Source organism: Lutra lutra, chromosome 17 (assembly GCF_902655055.1).
Source record: "Lutra lutra chromosome 17, mLutLut1.2, whole genome shotgun sequence".
NCBI lineage: Eukaryota > Metazoa > Chordata > Mammalia > Carnivora > Mustelidae > Lutra > Lutra lutra.
In genome coordinates this window covers 9,351,939-9,368,868 of record NC_062294.1, presented here as the reverse complement: position 1 = coordinate 9,368,868, position 16,930 = coordinate 9,351,939, and the positions used below count along the sequence as shown (strand labels likewise).

Sequence of the window (16,930 nt, the reverse complement as noted above, 5' to 3'; positions counted from 1 at the left end):
TTAATGTACTCTCTGATCATTTTGGACAAAAGTCATGGTAAGATCCATGAGGCAATTTTATCACCCCCACTGCTGCCTGGGTTGAGCATTTTAAGTGAGGGCAAAATGTGATTCTGATCTCCTTGTTATCCTAGTGGAATCCTTCCCACATGGAAGAGAAAATTACCCGCATAATATGTAAGCGTGAGTTGAGGGCCAGCCCTGTTCCAGGCATGGTACCAGGCACTTGACCTCCATTACTCCTCATTCCTGAGTATCTCTGTGGTCGGTGATTTCATCTCCTTTTTATAGGAAGGGTACTTAGGTCCTGCTTCAATATAAACACACTGTGTGAACGACAGCATGAATAGTGATTGAATTAGCCCCCTCTCACATCAGGTATAATATAAATGATGCAGCCTTTTAAAATTTTTTAAATTCAGCTAATTAGTGACTGAGCTTTATGTTTTGTGATGTTTTAAAAATTTTACATCAAAATATCTTTTGGATTTAATGAATGCTTTCCACGTGCTTTGAAGTTAATTTGAATCTGAGTTTAATAAACATCGCCATGGAACATTTGTCCCATCCTTTTAGGAAGTGTCTGTGAATAAACTTGTTCTGTGGTGCAGAGCTATGTATTCTTCCAGAGTTCATGCAAGGAGGAGGGGGAGAAAGGGAATTTTAAGTCTTCATTACATGCCGTATGTTCACAGGCATTATCTAATTTAATCCGCATGTAACACCACGAAATGGACATCAGTGTCCCCATCTGACAAATGAGGGAGAAGTCAGTGAGAGGAAGTGAGCAGCTTGCCTGAGGCTATGCTGTTGAGTGCTTGGCAGAAGTAGAATTTGAAAACAGAGCCCATGTATTTTAACTAAACATAATAAACTGGCAAGGTCATAGATTACTCCTTCCTTCCCCCATACTAGTTTTTTGTTTTTTTTTTTTTTAATTTCTTCCTTTCCCCCACTTTTTTTATTTTAAAGTAAACAGTGCTTGGTAATTGTGGAACAGATGGCAATTTTCACTCCGTTGCCTAAATCTGTAGTTTGTTAACCAAAAAGTTACTGCTGTCCCCTTGCAGCGCTTGGTAAGCCATTCTGATCTCTGCAGGTGCTTACACTCCAGCCCTCCATCCGCAGGCTGCCTCCTTCCTTCTGAGGCAGGTGCATTTGGGGGTCTTAGCCCAGGCTTTGAGACTGACTGCTGCTTTTTGCATTTTAATGCAGGGAATATCCACCATTCAGAGGAGGTCACCTCTCCAGAACCTGTGAACCAGGTTCATAGTGGAGGAATTAAACTAAAACCCAAATCCAAAACAACAATGAACCAAACCCGTCTGCCCCCATGCACACAGAAGAAAAGTAACGTTTGCAACCATTGAGAGGAAAAATCAAGTAGTTCTGAAGGACTAACAATAGTAAGCAGTAGCTCTTCCCCTACCCTTCTCACTCTGCTTTTGTCCACTCATTCATTCATTCAACAGTTCTCCATGGAGAATGGATTCTGTGCTGGGGACTTTTCTGATGAACAAAGGCAACCACGTTCAACAGTTGGTGTTTTTGATGCTTCCAGGGGCTGCTTCCTGGTTGGTTTTTTTTTTTTTTTTTAAAGACTTTATTTATTTATTTATTTGAGGGAGAAAGAACATGAAGTGGGGAGGGTCAGAGGGAGAAGCAGGCTCCCTGCTGAGCAGGGACCCCCCCCCCACCGCCCCCCATACTGGCCTTAATCCAGGGATTCCAGAATCATGACCTTAGCCGAAGGCAGTCGCTTAACCAACTGAGCCACCCAGGCGCCCTGCCTCCTGTGTTTTAATGGATTGCTATTTCTTGATCTATAAATTTCAGGGACTCACTAATGATTTTTGCTGTTACGGATGTGGATTCAGCTCACTTACACTACCTTCAATGGTTATATCTCCTTCCTCCCATTATGTTTGTAATGTCAGATTTGTATATTATATATTTATACCGTACGTTCTGTACATTATAAGCATGTGTGTGTACGCATTTATGCTGTATCTGTTCATGTGTATCTATGTACATATATATGAGAAGTTTGTGTGTGTTTTCTAGAACTCTTTTTGACTCTGTACCTTATTAGGTGAGCCTGTTGGTGCCCCCTACCAGTCCTTACATCTTTCCTTTTCCTCTTGACCCCCAACTTCTGCTACTTTTATTGTGTCATGGATAATAACTTTTACATTCCATTCTATAACTGCATTTAAGCCTCCTGTGCATATTCGTGGATTGATTCGAAAAGAAGAGAATATATATTCACATCCTTATGGTCATAGAAATATTACTTGCCCATGGGCCAATTAATGTGGCTCTGTTATATCTCCTTTTCTAGGCTTCCTGTGTCAAGACCTTTGGACAATGAACCTACTCTTCACACGGGTTCTCCCTTCTTATGCTCTTCCATTGTTGTCATAGTGGCATGCCCTTAGTTCATCGGAGCTGTTGGGGTGCAGCCGTTGGAGAGCGGCTTAGTGCTGGCTCACCTGATATTTTTGAGCCCGAGGAGGTGATCTTTTATTCAGATGTCTGACTCATGTACAGCTGTCATCTACTGCTTTTTCTCCTCCTCCTCACACATTCCACCTCCCAACCACCCTCCTCCCTGGCCAAGTTACATCTGGTTGTGTGTGTGTCTTGCTTAAGCTCTTTTCCAGGCTCAAATATCTCTCTTCTCTTGTTCGAATCAAGCAGTTGATGGCATTTATGTATGTAGATTTCGTCATAAACGAGCCACTAAGCAGCCTGTTGGATGGAATGATCCATGGCAGGAGGGAAACCACTAATACATGTAAGAAGAGCCATTCCAAGTAGGAAAAAGAAATGTTTATGGGCCCGTGAAAGTAGTGGATCGAGAGGAAGTCACCGGTGACCTTATAGCCAGTGTACAACCTGATTTTCTTTTTAAGCCTGTTGGGACAGCAAGGAAGGAAATAAATAATGCATTTTGTAGCGTCTCTTCTTTTGAGTGTCACCAGCTAGACTTGGTGGAACAGTGGTGGAACAGCCGTATTTGCTGATCACTGCCTTGGCCCCATGTCTATGGCCCTACTATGTCAACACATAGTAGGCCTTTAAAAATTCTGCTCCAGCCTTCCAGTTTCCTCCTGTCCTGTTTCACGTGAGTCACTGCTAAATTAGCTGGGTTTGATTTCATTCCTTTCACCTGGCTGACAGGTCTTTAGCTGATTTTCTTTATGGTTGCTGCATTTGCACTTGCAACAGTAGCAGAGAGAGGATGGAAGGAAGGAAGAAGAGAAAAAAAAAGTAAAGGAATAAAAACAAAGTCCTGGTCCAGGCACTTGGTCTCTCTGAGCCTTCGTTTTCCCCTTTGTAAAACATGGTTTTAGTCTCCACTTCGTCGGGCTGTTGTGAGGGCCCGAGGTGGTACTGCTGACATCTTAGCCAAGTGTTCATTATATCCTGGATTGTCACAAGTATTTTATTATTGTCATCCTTCTTACTGTGCTCACACTCCAGGAGCACTTGGCTTCTTAGGTGGCTGCACGAAGTTTGACCTCACTTGGTGTTTATTCACAGTTAATCCAGGTACTGAGAGATCAAACTTCTCTGTTCAAAGCCCGAGGGAAGCTTTGTTGTCTGTTAGGGCCGGATTAATTTTAGAGTGTGGTGGCCTTTGCCCAAGGTGAGCCTTCCTGTTTACATAAAGTGCCACCGTGCTCTGTGTTGGACTGGCCCTCTCTCCTCTTGCATGTCTTCTCGGGATGGGAGTGCTTTGCATGTATGCACTCGTGAGCCACAGTGCTGGAGGGGAAAACAGGCATCACTCCCAAATTCAATTCAGGCTATTAAAAATTCATTCCATTTTTATTTGTGAGTAGGTCTGAGTGCACAGCGGGGTGCAAACAGAAGAAAAGCTTAAGAATAAAAGGCAAACATTTACCTCTGCCTTCCAAATGGAGACCATAATTTGTCACCCTCACTGAAGCAGTTAGAGGGAGCATTGGTCTGAAAACAGTACGATCGTTTCTGGTGTTTGATTATGCCCCTCCTAATCCACCCTGCTCAGAGAGGGCTTTACTGTTGGGAAACACCCTGATAAGACGTTTTATCACAAGGCGTGAAAGTAGGCCAGCTAACTGGGTGGCATATCTCCTCTCTTCAGCAGCCACTGAAGTAGGGAAGGAATTTCAACCAAGAACCAAAATGCTTGTCTATTAAGACGGTTATTTTTCGAGAAGGAAAATTAATGTAGCATCATTACGTGGGGAACGTGGGCAACATTGAGGACGTAATGAAAATGTCCTAAGTTTATAAGAATATCAAAAACATCTGAAGGTGTGATGAGAACGTACTAGTGATCTGAACTTGATTATTTTAAGACTGTACTCAAAGTCCAGAGTGTTAATAGCTAAGAGATATGATGAAAAATGTTTGGCTAGGCCAAAGCAGTCTTTTATATGAATAATGGGCTGGGAGAAAATATAAGAGAAAAGTAGACATTAATAGTTTTCTTTTTTTTTTTTTTTAGATATATTTAAATTAGAGAGGGCGCTGCACATGTGAGTGGGGGGAGGGACAGAGGAAAAGGGAGAGAATCCTCAGTCAGACTCCCCACTGACCTCAGAGCCTAATACCGGTCTAGATCCCAGGACGCTGAGATCATGACCTGAGCCTAAACGAGGAGTCGGACACTTAACTGACCAAGCTGTCAAGGAGCTCCAATGTGAAGTTATTTCTGAGTCATTATTAAGTTCATCTGTACCTCCTTTTCACCCCATTCATTGGGCATTCTATTTATTCTTCAGCTTTTTCATTTTTTCTACCTTGTAAGCTGCTTTCTTGATCTCTTTGATTTCCTAAACTTTTGCTAGCCATCCTGGTCTGGCAGTCTTGGATGAAAACTTGGTAAGGGACCACTTCTGTTTGGCTTCTGGATTTCCCCCAAACCTGGCTGGCCAGACCAGGCATGTTTTGGGCACATTGGTACCCTGCCTTCCTTTCTAGCCCGGGCTCAGGGAGCTGGCTTAGAGGAGTCCTTGTTCCTGGCACCATCCTCCAGGTGCCACTGAGGCCTTTAGTAGGAATGAGAAGGAAGGAAGGAAGGATTGTTCTCCAGATCATGTCTCTTCCTCTGTTTCCTTCCTTTTCTAGGAATATAGCTGGTCACACATCTTTAGCTCAGGTGATCTGAGCTTTGGCCATCTTGAGGTTTAGATGTTGGAACATAGCTAAGTTTGTCAAGTTTTAAAGAACTAAATATCAAAGGAGTTATCTTGGTCTTGGTTATAACCATGAAATTCATTAAATTAGCTATGGATCTGCTTCTCAGATCGACTTTCTGGTTGGGGAACATTCTTATAATCGTATATAGTTTGGCTTTCAATATTTTAAAAATAAAATTTCATTGGAGAAAAATTTGTTTGACTAGAATACCAGAATTTATCCATTTGTCAGTAAATATTTATATCTTATCTAAAATGATGGCCTGCCTCTCAAATGTGTATTCTGTATTAGGTACCCCTTTAAAAAAATGATAGTCCATCCTCTCATTATATTTGCTATTTACTGGTTTACCTGCTTTTTGGTGTTTCGTTTTTGTATGGAAGCTCCATGAAGAAATTTGTGTTTACTTCTGAATTCCTGGAATTGTTTTTTTTTTTAAGATTTTATTTATTTGAGAGAGAGAGAGAGCAAGCATGAGTGGGGGGGGGCAGAGAGAGGGGGAAAGAAGGAAATACAGATCCAGTGCTGTGCAGAGAGCCCCACGTGGGACTCAATCCCAGGACCCTGAGACCATGACTTGAGCTGAAGGAAGGTCCTTAACTGACTGAGCCACCCAGGTGCCTCCTGGAATAGTTTAGAAAATAATCTATGTCTCCAGGGTACCAGTGCATCCCAGGCTGTCTGCCATGTATAGGAGCAAGAGGAGTGGATTTAGGCCCATCAACTTTGGATTCTGGTGGGAAAACAAAACGAAGGAACCATATTCCTACCTCTAAGCTTTCTTGAACTAGTGTCTTTGGAGAGAGGAGGTCAAGTGGAGCCCATAAAGGCTGCGTGGTGGGGAAGAAGGAGCTGTGGAGACAGGGAGAAACCACAGACTCTTGCTCTGTTCAGTTACCTTCATTGTGCTTCCATTGGGCCCTCAGCAAAATCCAGAAACCACCTCTGCCCTGCCCACCCTTTACTACAGCAGAAGTGTGATGGCGATGATGGGAGAGTGCATTTGTCGAGCTGTGAAGCACTGGTTCTTGTTGTGGCGTGGATGAATATTAAGGAAGAATGCTGATGGGTAGATTCATTTGAAAGGGAGATGTATTTTTTTTCTAAATTTTTATTTATTTATTTGACAGAGATCACAAGTAGGCAGAGAGGCAGGCGGAGAGGGGGGGAAGCAGGCTCCCCACTGAGCAGAGAGCCTGATGCGGGGCTCGATCCCAAGACCCTGAGATCATGACCTGAACCAAAGGTAGAGGCTTTAACCCACTGAGCCACCCGGGCACCCCCTAAAAGGGAGATGTATTTTAATGGAGAAGGGAAATATGTTAGCTTGTATAATGCGTGTTCTGAATGTATTTGGATAGAAGTTTAAAAAGGAAAAGGCAAAATTCTATGTATTTTGGGGGGTATATTCTATACTTATTTTCTTTCTTTCTATTTATTTGAGAGAGAGTGCGCGAGTGAGCACGAGTCGGGGAAGGCCAAAGGGAGAGGGATAAGCAGACATCCTGCTAATAAGCAGGGAGCCCAACTTAGGGCTCAGTCCCAGCACCCTGGGATCATGACCTGAGCCAAGGGCAGACGCTGAACCGACTGAGCCCCCCAGGCACCCGTCTGTTTATTTTCTTGGCAGAGATAGAGCGTATTCAGTAATCGAATTGGGCAAACTTCTCTTAGTTAGCAAGAAGACCATGTCTCAGTCTACAAGATGAGGTCATGATCAGGAGATGGGGCCTTTAACATTCATTTTTCCCACCACAGGTTGGGAGGGGGGTAATTTTTGGACCGATGAGAGAATAAAAATTGATGAGGAAGAGAGAGAGCTAGGGGATAGCTAAGACACCAGGGTCAATATTCACGAAGGTCTTGGGCATGACACAGTCTGACCATTTTTCTCCACTGGTGTGGTAGTTACAAATTATTCACATTTTGTCTGTTATCATCACATGAAGGAAACCACGTCTGGAATAAGCCCTAAGCGTGGCTTTTCACACTGGGCGTGAGTTAATGGTGATGGTGAAAGCTTGCTGCCTTGAATTTTTTTCAGTTGTGGGAAGTTGGAAGGTGGCAAATACGTATCTGTGCTCTCCTTGGTCCTGACGGTGTTGCCCTGGACACATGTGTCTGCCACCACCTCAGATCCTGGACAGGAATGGTGACAGCAACCAGGGAAGGTGCTGCCTGTCGGCAGAGCATGTCTTTCAAGAGCGATTGCAATTAGCTTCCTGATTGGAGGGGACACAGATGCGAAAAGCCATTATTACCACCTGCGGACAGATTCTCCAGCCCTTTTGTTCTTTTCAATCCTAATCTCAGCCAGTGCAATGTTAGATTCATGGTGGCTTCCTACAGGGTCATCAGTTTGCATTCCTATTCTGTGCTCATCTGAATTTTGGCCCTGTGGACTGGGAACATAGGAAGGCCCTCACAGATCACCTGCTTCCACAGCTGGGTACTGTGCGGGTGAAGACTATGCAGGGACACGAGAAGAAACTTGCTCAGCTAGTTTGGGGAAAGAGCAAAGCTAGACCCTGCTTACCTCCTTGCCATGACTTAGGTACACTTAGACCACCAATTTTCTAAAATTATAGAACAGAGGATTTTTAAATTATAAATCATGGTGTTTTAGGAGTGAAAAATAAAAATCAAAAATTACTTTGAATAGCCAACCAGTTCATGAATAATTATTGATTAATGAATTGTTTTGTTATGGATGCTCTGCTAAGTGCTGTAGAGGCAATGAAGCTGGTGCTTAAACCAGCCCTGCCTGCCAGGAATTCAAATCTAGAAGGCAGGAAACTTGCTTGTAAAAGAACTCTATGATGGGGAGGGCAGGATAAATGACATAAAAACTATGGAAGTTCAGAACACAGATAGGGCTTTTTCAGTGAAGGGATGGAAGGTGGGGTAAGGGAAGGCTTTGTGGAAGAGTTGGGCCTCGAAGGGTACCACTGAAAAGAGGTGGGAGGTAGGCAGCAATGAAACAGAAAAAAATTGTATGGAACAACAGACTAGGATGGGAAAGCTCCATCTGTGCATCCATCTGTCCCACTATCCATCCCACCAGCCATTCATTATTCCAGCCGCCTGTCCGTCCATCCAGCCATCCATCCATCCATTGAATTGCTGGTATTTTAAGTTTCTCCATTGCAATGAAAGTGTCAACAGGTAATTTTAGTGGGAGTAGGAAAGAGATGAGGTGAAATCTTTGTAGGGTCTGGAATAGCAGGCTAAGGAGTTTGGAATTTTTATGCTAGGAAATGTGGATCATTACAGGGCTTTTAAGTGCAGTGCCTGAGAGATTCCTCCAGCACCATACTGGAGGTGAATGCTGTAGGCGTAGATCTAGTGAGGCGGCTGCGGTGAGAGACAGAGAAGGCGAGAGAACGTGATCTCTGGAACCAGACGACTGATTGGATGTTCAGGCTGAAGTAGATAGGGCTGGGGAAGGTGACTCTAAAGTTTCGAGTCTGCGTGGCTGATCGAGGTGTATGTCCATGCTAAGAAAGTGATATATGGAATTTTAAATATAAAAACAGATGGATTCTTAAAAAATGAAAACAGGTGGATTTTTAGTCCCATGAATAAAATTTTTTCTTTTTAATACAGGCGCGTTATTTGTGTAGATTTCATAGACCAGCAGCTCTTGTTAATTGTTGTCAGGTCGGACAGTACCATCATTCACATCCCCTTGTGTGTGGCAGATACCGCTTCTGGCCAGGCCGCTCTTCCGCCGCGTGTGGTGATAACCTCTGAATCCTCGGTGGACCGTCGCAGGCAAAAACGACCCGTGGCTTGAAGCCCATCTGCCGCCCCTGTGTCACATAAGTTGTTTGGTTCCTGATGGAGGCACCGAGACTAAGTTTCTTAACGCCCTGGGAGTAGCAGTGGGATGTCAATCCAAAATGAAGATCAGTGACTTCCGAGATGAGCCTGTCATTGAAAATTATACTTTATTTTCTCTTTGCAGTCACCAGCAGCACATAGTATTTTAGTTGTTGGAATAATGGAAAACAACAACAACAACACAACAACAATTAGGAAGAAGCAAAGAAGGTGGGGGGGAGACAGAACACCCTGGTATTTAGGGCTTCTGATACTAGGAACACTAAATGTTGGCCCCATTCTGGTCTTCACCTTAGAGAGATGGGATGTGATGCTGAGAGAGCTGACAAAGTGGATGCTGGTTCTAAGTCCTCTGCAGGATGACTCGGGGGCTGTCTAGATTCAGCTAGATTCAGTAAAGAGATTAGATAGAATGTCATCCTCTTTCTATATTCCTTCTGGCCAAAGGCTGAGGAAGTTTCTTGGTTAAGTCTTCATGTGGATACAGTGAGTAGTCCGGGAGCCACTGTTGAGCTCCTACTGCTTTCCTAGACTTCCCTCCCCCTCAAAAGTGTGTTTTGGAGATGAAACAAATATCACCGTTTCCTTAGGTGAGTCAAGCAAGACTCTCAGTGTTTAAAGAATATGCCCAAGGTCATAGAGCTAAGAAGTGGCAGAGCAGGGTTTCAGACCCTTGAGTCTTTTTTGTGTTGCAAAGCTAAGTAATGGATACTGCTAATAATACCTCCCACTTCCAGCCATCGAACGTTGAATTTTTTTTTTTTTTATGGCTTACCAAGTTTAATCTTTGTAGTATCTCTTTAAGATACATTCCTTATGATCTTCATGTTGCATTTGAGGAAACTGAGCTGTGGAAGGATTAAGGAATTTTCCCAAGGCCATAGGGTTAACAAATGAGGGACTTGAGATTAATTCTGTGGTGCCTACTGATAATGTCTATTTCTTATTTATATCACTTAAAAGTATTTTGTGAGCATTTTCCATGTCATTAAAAGTTCTTAAAACATAGTGCTCTTTATACCCACATGGACATGGCTTATCCTAGAGACAAACCATAATTTGTTGAATTATTTTTTTTTAAAGATCTTATTTTTTCATTTTGAGAAGGAGGGAGAGCGATAGTGCTCACACGAGTGAGGGGGAAGGGCAGAGGGAGAGGGAGAAGGAGAAGCAGGCTAGCAGGGTCTCCGCTGAGTAGGGAGCCTGGTGGACATGGGGCTCGACCTCGGGATCATTACCTGAGCTAAAGGCAGACACCTAACCAACTAAGCCACCCAAGTGCCCCCATAATTTAATTATTTATTCATGTTAGATTTTTATGTTAGCTTCCCATTTTTAATGACAGTGCTCTGATGGCAAATCATTACATATGTGGTTACTTCCATAGAATCTTAGAACTTAACTGTTTAAAGGGTATGCATAGTTTTTGTATCCATGACACATATTGCCAAATACTTTCCAGAATCGGATCAAGTAGCTTTTTTTTTTTTTTTTTTTTTTAGATTTTTATTTATTTATTTGACAGAGAGAAATCACAAGTAGATGGAGAGGCAGGCAGAGAAAGAGAGGGAAGCAGGATCTCTGCCGAGCAGAGAGCCCGATGCGGGACTCGATCCCAGGACCCTGAGATCACGACCTGAGCCGAAGGCAGCGGCTCAACCCACTGAGCCACCCAGGCGCCCTCAAGTAGCTTTTTTTACCAGCATTGCCTAAGAAGGTTTGTATCATTATAGCCTTGTCGACACAAAGTATTATCCTCTTACCTTTATTTATTTTGATCTTAGCTATTTTAACAGGTTTTAAGTAGAATCTTATTTTTTATTTATTATTTTTATTTATTTATCTATTTGACAGAGAGAGATAGAGTGAGAGAGCGCGAGTGAGCGCACAAGCTGTGTGAGCTAAAGGCAGAGGGAGAGGGAGAAGCAGGCTCCCCGCTAAGCAGGGAGCCCAATGTGGGACTCGATCCCAGGACCCTGGAATTATGACCCGAGGTGAAGGCAGCTGCTTAACCAAGTGAGCCATCGAGGCACCCCAAACCTTATTTCATTTTTAAATAACTCCAGCATGTGCAGGAGTGGGGGCTGGGGCAGAGGGAGAGAATCTTCAAGCAGACTCTCCACTGAGGATGGAGCCAGACTTGGGGCTTGATCCCGTGACCCATGAGACCATGACCTGAGCCAAAACCAAGAGTCATATGCTTAACCAACCGTACTGCTAAGTTGTCCCTGTAGAATCTTATTTTAATTTACTTCTTTAATTGGGGAGCTGAAAAATATTTATCTATCTATTTTTTTATTTTTGGGGTGATGAAAATGACCCCAAAATGACTGTGATACTCTTTACACATTTCACTGAATATACCAAAAACCATCGAATTGTACACTTTGGGAAAATGGCATGGTGTGTGAATTCTCGCTCAATAAAGAGGTCATTTTATTGAAAAAAAAAAAAAAAGATCCTTTGAGCAGTGACTTCCAAAATGATGTATGGTCTAGCCTCTTGAAATGTTATTATGGACACATGGCAATGCCTCTGTTCTTTCTAAAGTGAATAAATGTTGATTATAAATGTTTGTCTTACTATAACATCACAGTAGAGCATCCATATAACTGGTGTGAGAATATCTTAGGTGCATCCCCTGCAGTTCTCCCGGTGTTGGTTCCTTTGTTCATAGATGTGTTCATTCAGCATCTACCATCTATCGCTCAAATGTCTGCAGTGTCACCAGTGCGCCAGGTGCTGTGCTGGGTCCTAGGGATATAGAGGGAGCTGCAGGGTGGTGGAAGCACACTGGAAGGGCGTCCGCAGTAGTTACTTCCGCTGTGTGACAGATTATCCCAAAAGTTACCCTCATGGTCAATGTGTATTGTCCCCCAGAGTTTCCGTGGGTCAGGAATTGGTGTGTGTGTAGGGTGCTTTTCCTAGGTGGTTCTGGCACAGGCTCTCCCATGAGGTTGCCGTCAAGATGTCACCTGAAGGGCCATCTGGGTGGCACAGTCAGTTAAGCATCTGACTTCTTGGTTTCAATTCAGGTCATGATCTCAGGGTCATGAGATCTAGGCCCACGTCAAGCTCTGTGCTCAGTGCGGAGTCTGATTGAGTTCCTCTCTCACTCTGCGTCTGTTCCTCTCCCCCACATGCTCTACTTGCTCTCATTCTCTAAAATAAATAAATAAATAGATAGATAGATAGATAGATAGTTCTTTAAAAAAACAAAACGTTTCATCTGAAGATTGGACCGGGGCTAGAGGATCCATGCCCCAGATGGTGCACCCACATAGCTCTTGGCTAGAGACCACAGGGACCTTTGCGTAGGGCTGCTGGGGGAGGGTCCTTATAATTTTTCCAGAGCAAGTGATCCAGGAATGGGAGGGTGAGGTGGAGAGCACAGAACTGTTCATGTAGTACAGTTCATCAGAACTGAATCACCTCATGCAGCTCACGCTGAAGGGAGGGCAGTTAGACTCCACTCTTTGAACACCACCATAATATCTAATGCAGTTGGCCAGTGGGAGGAGGAGTCAGGAGGAGAAGACGGTCAGCGAGGTGAGTTTTGAAGAATCAGTAGAAGTTAGCAAAGGGAAGAGAGGCAAAAAAAGGGGTGGGGGAGGCTGGGTATTGCAGTCTGACAGCATCCCATAGGCAAAGGTCTGGAGGCTGATGGTGCAAAAGCACATTTGGGAAGACTGTGGCTCTTCGGGAGAGCTGGGGTATAGGCAGACGGTGGAGGTGTGGCGGAAGCGGAAGGCAAATAGGAAAGGTAGCGCGTATTACCAAGAGGCTCGGTGGGAGTTTATACTGGGGGTGAGGTGTACAGTGGTCAGTAATTGCGTAATTAAAATGGCTTTGTCCTTGCTCCAGTGAACATTTGGAAGGTCGATTCTGCCAGCATTTGGAGCCTAGCCTGGTGAGACTGGTGTAGGAGCCTTGCAGAAGGAGACGTGGGAGCCTGGGGAGGCAAGGGCAGTGGGAATGGAGAGGGGTGGAGCAGCAGACTCTGAGGTGGGCCTGGGATGGCCGCAGCGGGGAGGGAAGAGATCTAGGCTCTTTCCAGGTGGTGCTTAGCTTGTTGCACTATTGCCTGGAAGCCAGAGTGTGGGAGGAGGAGGGAGAGAATTGAATGGTGTGCATCCTGTTGAGCTGGAGGCACCCGGAGGAAGCCACATGGAGCAGGGATCGGAGGCTTGATGGACGGGTGTGGACAAGGGCTGGAGGCTGCTTCCCCTGTTCACTGCTTCGTATCCCCAGTGTCCTGGGAGAGGATGTTGCCTTACAAAGGTGAAGTCAGGCCCTTCTAAGATAAACTGTGCTTCACCTCCTGTGGTTATGTGAGGAGCTCTGCCTCCTTATTTATTCTGCTGAGGGATCCCTCTCATTCCAGCCAGCAAAGACAGGTCGGGCAGGGAACCAGGAAGCATCGCCTGACTTGCCAAGGTGGTTTGTGACCCGAAGAATTTCGTTTGTTTGCCAGGGCCTGTGACAGAACAGAGGCCTAGAACAGACTTTTTACGAAGTGACTACTTTTCCTCTACTTTTCCACAACTCTTAAAGCAGGTCAGAAGCACAGACTCAAACACACACTTGGCTGGCTTGCCTTTCTGAACCTGGGAGTCTTGTGGGCACAAATGAATGACTCAGTTAGGAATATGCATTGATTGGGGGGCAAGGGGAGAGATTATCTTCATCCCAGACTTTTTTCCTTTTACCTTTTAAAAAAAAATCATACTATTTCCTTTCAGCATTTTCTATGTAGGAAGATACCATTCTGAACAACAATGATATAGGATTGTTTGATTTAAAAAAATATATATTACACATTTTTGGGGGTTCTGATTTTCGTATTGAGAGATTATATTCTGTTTCCTGCCATTTTCTTCTTATTGGCTTCAACCCCTATCAATGTTTTATTCCCCCTTGGAGCTAAGACTAAGCTTATTTTAATGGATGTATCCTATGATAAGCTAGGTGATGGCCATTCAATTTTGTGTGTGTACTGCTCTGATTACCAAAACGTTGTCTTTGGTAACAGCATAGGAGATGAGCAAGGTAGAAATAATATTTGAGTAATTCTTTGCCCTTCTGTCTCTCGATCAGGAAATAAATGCTCCTGAATTTATACATTCTTGGTCCTTTAGGAGCCGTAAAAACATACTCTTACATATATATGAAATGGCAAGAAACTGCATATTTATTAAGAATCATGACCCTTAGGACTAGACAAGTCAAATTAAATCTCATAAAAATTTGTTATGGAAAATGAATACATGTCACTATTTTTTCTTTTAGGGTCTACTTATTAACTTTGTCATGTTTAATATGTTGCAGTTGCAAACAAAGGCATAAATGTATGGTTCATTCCTAATTAATTTATGTAATTGGGTTTTATAAATTTAGGTGTTTAGGAAGCTATGCGTAACACACCCCATTTGCTGTGTGCTGTAGCCAATAAAAGCATAATAGAAAGAAATATAGTTTGAAGCTCACTTCAATGGTAAATATAGATTAGTTGTAAATGATATCTTTGTAATGTTTGTTTTAAATTTTGCAATGCTGCAGATTTTCTGAACATACCAATTAATGTTCTTATTTGAAATAATGACTAGTTAATTACTATAAATTCTAAGTGCTCTGTCTCTGACAATTAAAAAGTCTCTTACAGCTTTTGTATAGCTCCCTCTAAATTATATAAGCAGTACAGTATCAGGGAGAAGAAGAATAAGAATGGAAGGAGGATGTTTAAAATGTGGGTAGTTTTGTCAGTTCCTTTTCTGAATGCTTGTTCTTTTGCGAGTGTGTATATATACACACACAAACACATACATATGCATATTTATGTGTAATTTCTATTTCATGCCAGTAGACACTGAATGAGTTGAAAACTCTGAAATGTATTTTGAATTTTAAAAGTAAGTTATAAATTATAACATGAAGAATACACTGGGATAAAACCAGTAAATTTTAAATAAGTCATTTGTCATTGTGACGTGGCTATGATGATACCCAGCTTGGCGACAAACCTTTTCCTGTAGTCTAAAAAAGACCAACTGGAATGATTTGATCATAAAGAGACCAGGGTTTTAGCCCGTCTCCCCTGATACTTCATTCACTGGTAGAGGGATGGCCCTTTGCTTTCCCCAAGTGGCTGAAAGAGACTGTGAGGAATCCATGTCACCGCTACTCTGCTGCTACCCATGGCATTAAGTGTTGTTAAGTGTGTTTTTATGAATATGTTTAAACGGAAGAAACTGTCTCTGGTCCAAAGTGAAGCAGCTGCCTCTTTGTGACCAACAGCAAGCACACGGAGCTGTTTGAACACTGCCCCGTATACCTTCGAGAAATCACTGGATTCCCAGTGTTCTTTGTAAATATAATACCTTCCACCCAGGGAGAGAGTGTGTGTTGCAGGGTCAATTGGGAGCACCTTTTGTACATTCTCTTCTGTGTCTTATCGGTTAAAGGAGAATGTTTGATTTGCTTATGAAAGTATGGGCTTGGTGAGATTAAAAGAAACCTTGGATAATCATGTGTAAATATAAATACTGTATGTGGATAAATGTTATGGATCACATTTTTGATGAAATATGTATGTCTTTCCAAGGGTAAGACCTTCATAATTCATTTATAAGTTACATTCCTTACCTTACATGTAAGTAACAGAATAGTAATTTTCTTTGTTCCTTCTGAAGAATTGTCACACAGGGAAGGGGGGAAAAATGGATAAACTTTTCTCCAACAGCAGAATGCCATTCAGGGATAACTGGAAAATAAGCGTTAGGGAAAAGCCAAGGCAAAAAAAAAAAATGTAGGTTCTGGTGATGTTGGAAAAATGACGCGTGAGTAGAAGTGCCAGACGCCGAGCTTCATCTCTTCTGTCATGTTATGACAGAAATCATTACGAGTGTGATAGGTTTATTTATAAAGACTTGCTTCAATATTCAAAGTACATCTATTCTAGCATTCCTCATTTTGAGCCAGGCTGTGGATCAAGATGAAAGAAAAATTAAATTGTATATTGAAGAGCCGTTAATTGAGCTGTGCTGTATTTAACGGGGAAGCATCAGCTCCAGGCAGTCGATACCACAGAGGATTTTTAATGTAGTGCATCATGAGACCGGCGGTTTGCTTTGGAGAATGCAAACAGGGCTAATGACAGAGCCCGGCAAACTTGGGTTACTGCTGGTCTCTTTGGAAGGCAGGTGTTAATGGACCCACAGACGAAATCCTGCACACACACGTTCATAATGGAACGAAAAGCTGCAGTTTCTAGCCAGAGGACTAATGACACACTGTTTAGTCACCAGAACCTATTTCCCAAGGAATCATTCTGGGGCTTGTTTAAAGTTTTTACTGTAAGGCCTTCTGTAATACTAGATTTTCTCCCTCTACCTTAATCAATGTAAATTCAATTGCATTTCAGAGGGTGGCCGTGTACTATTTCATCATCTCTAATATCCATTTAAAAATGTTAGGTCTACCCAGTTATAATTCTCAGAAGTAGCCTATCAGTGGCTTTAATATGTTATCTCCATTCTCTGAGGCAGTGTTAATTTCCTTTTGTAGTTAATCTGTCCTACTACCAAATTTAGTATATTTATAGTTAAAGATTCTGTTAAGAGCTAAGTGATTTAAGTACATCTGGGATAAAGTGGCCTTGGCTTTAACTATGAAACAAATTTTCTTTATTTCATTCTCTTCACTGATAAATCCATAGTAACTGGAGGCATTTCTAGAATTGTGGGCAACTTGAGCCTCTAAAGTTTGATTAAAGATACTTTAGATATTCCTACTGAGAGGCTAGAAAGCTAGAGGCCATTTATTTTTGGTTCTGATTCTGGCCCTGGCCCAGCTCTGTGGCACAGGGTGGGTCATCCTGGGCTCAGTAGCGGTGTTG

General features: G+C 42.8%; 1 protein-coding gene across 24 annotated transcripts in view; it reads left to right on the top strand.

Annotated features, from left to right (window-relative positions):
• Positions 1–16,930, top strand: part of WWOX (WW domain containing oxidoreductase) — a 944,020-nt gene that overhangs the window by 88,339 nt on the left and 838,751 nt on the right. Inside the window, exon 6 of one of the 24 annotated variants that reach the window (XM_047710195.1) lies at positions 13,511–13,534. The exons of 22 other annotated variants lie outside the window; for them this stretch is intronic. In XM_047710195.1, the coding sequence (XP_047566151.1) occupies positions 13,511–13,519 (9 nt within the window). In that variant the 3' untranslated portion in view covers positions 13,520–13,534. Of the gene's footprint in view, positions 1–8,894; positions 8,952–13,510; positions 13,535–16,930 lie in introns of those variants that run through there. One more of the 24 variants, XM_047710186.1, reaches the window with a different exon arrangement.